We start from the raw sequence: 1,642 nt of genomic DNA, 5'->3' as shown, positions 1-1,642 counted from the left end.
CATGGATGTCTGGATCTTTCTGGCAACAAGCTTCTTTACTTAACATAGCATTACACTTTGTCTTTCTAACGAGGAAATTCCTCTCCATTTTGTTTCAGAATTGGTACTTCTGAAGCCTGAGATTACCTGCAGTATCAATCATATTTGGCCTCTAGAGGAAGATGCTACACATCTTGAACTCTATAGAAAGCCAGAAAGCCACCAGCCCTTTGAGGAAGAGCTTTTACTTTGCATGCCCTGTAAACCCACTCACTGCTCTGTCAGGGTGTCCATGTGGCTGAACTGTTTCCAGGAAAAACCTGCAGAAAGGAGCCTCCTGCTTCCTCAGAGCTCAGATATGAAGCACACCCTCATCTCAGTGCTTGTGATGGTATTCACACTTGGTGAGTAAAGTCTCTTTTTATTTTATCTTACTATGGTCTTCTCATTCAGAATCGGCTTAACAAAATATTTTGCTCTGTTTGAAAGTCAATCCCTGACCCAGAATTTGTGTTACAGGAGGAACAAGAGCCCAGACAGTGACTCAGCCTGAGAGCCACATCCCTGTGTCTGAAGGGGACCCCGTGCAGGTGAAGTGCAGCTATTCCTATTCTGGGAGTCCCGTGCTCTTCTGGTACGTCCAGTACCCCAGACAGCGCCTCCAGTTACTCCTGAAACACACCTCAAGAGAGAGCATCCAGGGTTTCACTGCTGAGCTCAGCCGGGCTGAGGCATCCTTCCATCTGAAAAAACCCTCGACTCAGGAGGAAGACTCAGCTGTGTATTACTGTGCTCTGGGTAACACAGTACTTGGCTTCACAAGAGAAGCAGAGCGCAAACCCCTTACAGAAAGCATTTCCATGTTCCCTATTTGACCACCGTGGGGCGCTGTCTCTCTAGAGACTGACACTGAATTTACCTCTCAGGTACAGAGTTGACATCAGTTGTCAACTAGCTGTATAATTTTTTTAAAGGGAACTCTCGTGAGCTATTCTGTATAAGTTAATTTTTAAATAGTAAATGTATTTATTTTAGATATTAGTACCTGGAAAAATGCTTCTGAAATAAAACTATGTAACAGCGTGAAAATTCTCTTCTTGGCCCAGATGGGCTCCACAGGTTTAAGTGATACAGTCCCATTTCTCCGACTCTGCTGCCACCTCATCCACACCCACGAGCATCACCACCACAGGCTGAAATTCCTTAAAAGTAGAATGGTGCTTCCTGACATGTGGTTGCTGATCTTTCTGCAGCTGATGCCTTTCTTCTCATGCACTTGATGGACTCATACCATCCAAATAGGGACCATCAGGCGAAAAATCTTGGCAAGTTGAAAAAGGAAAGTTTAATATAAAGAATTATTAACAAATAGCAGAGCATTATTTACTAATGAACTCTAAAGAACTCTAGAAAGAACTCTAAAGAACATAAGAATAGCATCTGTAGGGAGGCACTGTTATCTTTAGGACTATGTCAGAGTTTCACAGTAAGTAACACATTATAATATGTACTCTCTTCTCCTATCACAGTGGTGACTCAGGCTTCACTGGGGAGTGTGTGACTGTAGCCTGCTGGATGGGGAAGTTTGCCGAGGTGCCAGAGAACACGACTAACAAGCAGAAGAACAGCTCCCAGGGTTCTAGAACAGTTTGTAGGAAGCTGG

At 44.0% G+C, this 1,642-nt stretch overlaps 1 gene segment (V, D, J or C); it reads left to right on the top strand.

Moving 5' to 3' along the window:
- The first annotated feature begins 251 nt into the window (after positions 1-251).
- Positions 252-941, top strand: LOC101109021 (T cell receptor alpha variable 16-like). The segment is given in 2 exon segments: positions 252-383; positions 499-941. Coding segments are annotated over 2 exon segments (468 nt in total).
- The last annotated feature ends 701 nt before the right edge of the window (positions 942-1,642 follow it).

This window comes from Ovis aries, chromosome 7 (genome assembly GCF_016772045.2).
Source record: "Ovis aries strain OAR_USU_Benz2616 breed Rambouillet chromosome 7, ARS-UI_Ramb_v3.0, whole genome shotgun sequence".
NCBI classification, from domain to species: domain Eukaryota; kingdom Metazoa; phylum Chordata; class Mammalia; order Artiodactyla; family Bovidae; genus Ovis; species Ovis aries.
The sequence above is the reverse complement of the archived record's forward strand: the minus strand, read 5'-3'. Positions and strand labels throughout refer to the sequence as shown.